At 42.5% G+C, this 1,005-nt stretch overlaps 1 gene segment (V, D, J or C); it reads left to right on the forward strand.

Moving 5' to 3' along the window:
- The first annotated feature begins 229 nt into the window (after positions 1–229).
- On the forward strand, positions 230–755 carry LOC122705843. The segment is given in 2 exon segments: positions 230–343; positions 427–755. Coding segments are annotated over 2 exon segments (381 nt in total).
- Positions 756–1,005: the final 250 nt, after the last annotated feature.

Below are 1,005 nucleotides of genomic sequence, written 5' to 3' on the forward strand. Positions count from 1 at the left end.
ACTGTGGACAATTAGCATTTATACTTTCCATTTCATCTTGTTCACAAACATGAAAAAATAAGTCTAGAGAGATGTGGGAAGTTCACATTATTTCAAAGAACCAGTGTTTTTCAAAGTCTCTGCAAGAAAAGATAGTTCTGTTTCTTCAAAAAAAAAAAAAAATCTCCTTATGTAGTTCAGTTGAGCTCCTCCCATTTCTGACCTGAAACCCAGTAACTTGATTATGAGACACTGTCCTCTTGGAAGCAGTCACCAAATAACGTAAACTCATTAACAAGAGATCCAGAAGAAATGATGAATATGAAGTTTATCTTCACTTCACTTCTAGTACTGGCCCTTCCAGGTAACTGAGTCCTGTCCTGCGTCTGAGTTGCCCTCCTGGGGGAGACTGAGTGAGCCTTGGCTGAGGTCTGCTTTGTGTTTCAGGGCCGAGAAGAGCAGACTGGATCAGATCCCAGGAGACAGAAGTGTCTGGAGCAGAGGGGAAGACTGTGAGCCTCTTTTGTAATTATCATACTTCATCTACAAGCTTCGTTAGTCTCCTCTGGTATCGACAGTATCCAAATCAGGCGCCAGAATATATTCTCTACAGACATTGGGGGTCCTCTGGAAAAGGATATGCCAGTTTTGCCACAGAACGGTTTTACTCAGATAATACAGCCAACACAACAAATTTGTACATCAAGAAGGTGGTGCCTGCAGACACGGCCCTGTACCTCTGTGCCCTGGAGAGGCACAAAGAGAATACTGCATAGGGTGGCCGTACAAGAACATCAATGCACAGGAGGAAGCAGAATGCAGCACACAAAACCACACTGAGGAAACCAGGATTGAAATAGACACGTGTGCCCCAATGTTCATCGCAGCACTGTTTATAATAGCCAGGACATGGAAGCAACCTAGATGTCAATCGGCAGATGAATAGATAAGAAAGCTGTGATACATATACATGATGGAATATTACTCAGCTATTGAAAAGAATACATTTGAATCAGTTCTAATGAG

The sequence above is a fragment of the Cervus elaphus genome, chromosome 12, assembly GCF_910594005.1.
Source record: "Cervus elaphus chromosome 12, mCerEla1.1, whole genome shotgun sequence".
NCBI classification, from domain to species: domain Eukaryota; kingdom Metazoa; phylum Chordata; class Mammalia; order Artiodactyla; family Cervidae; genus Cervus; species Cervus elaphus.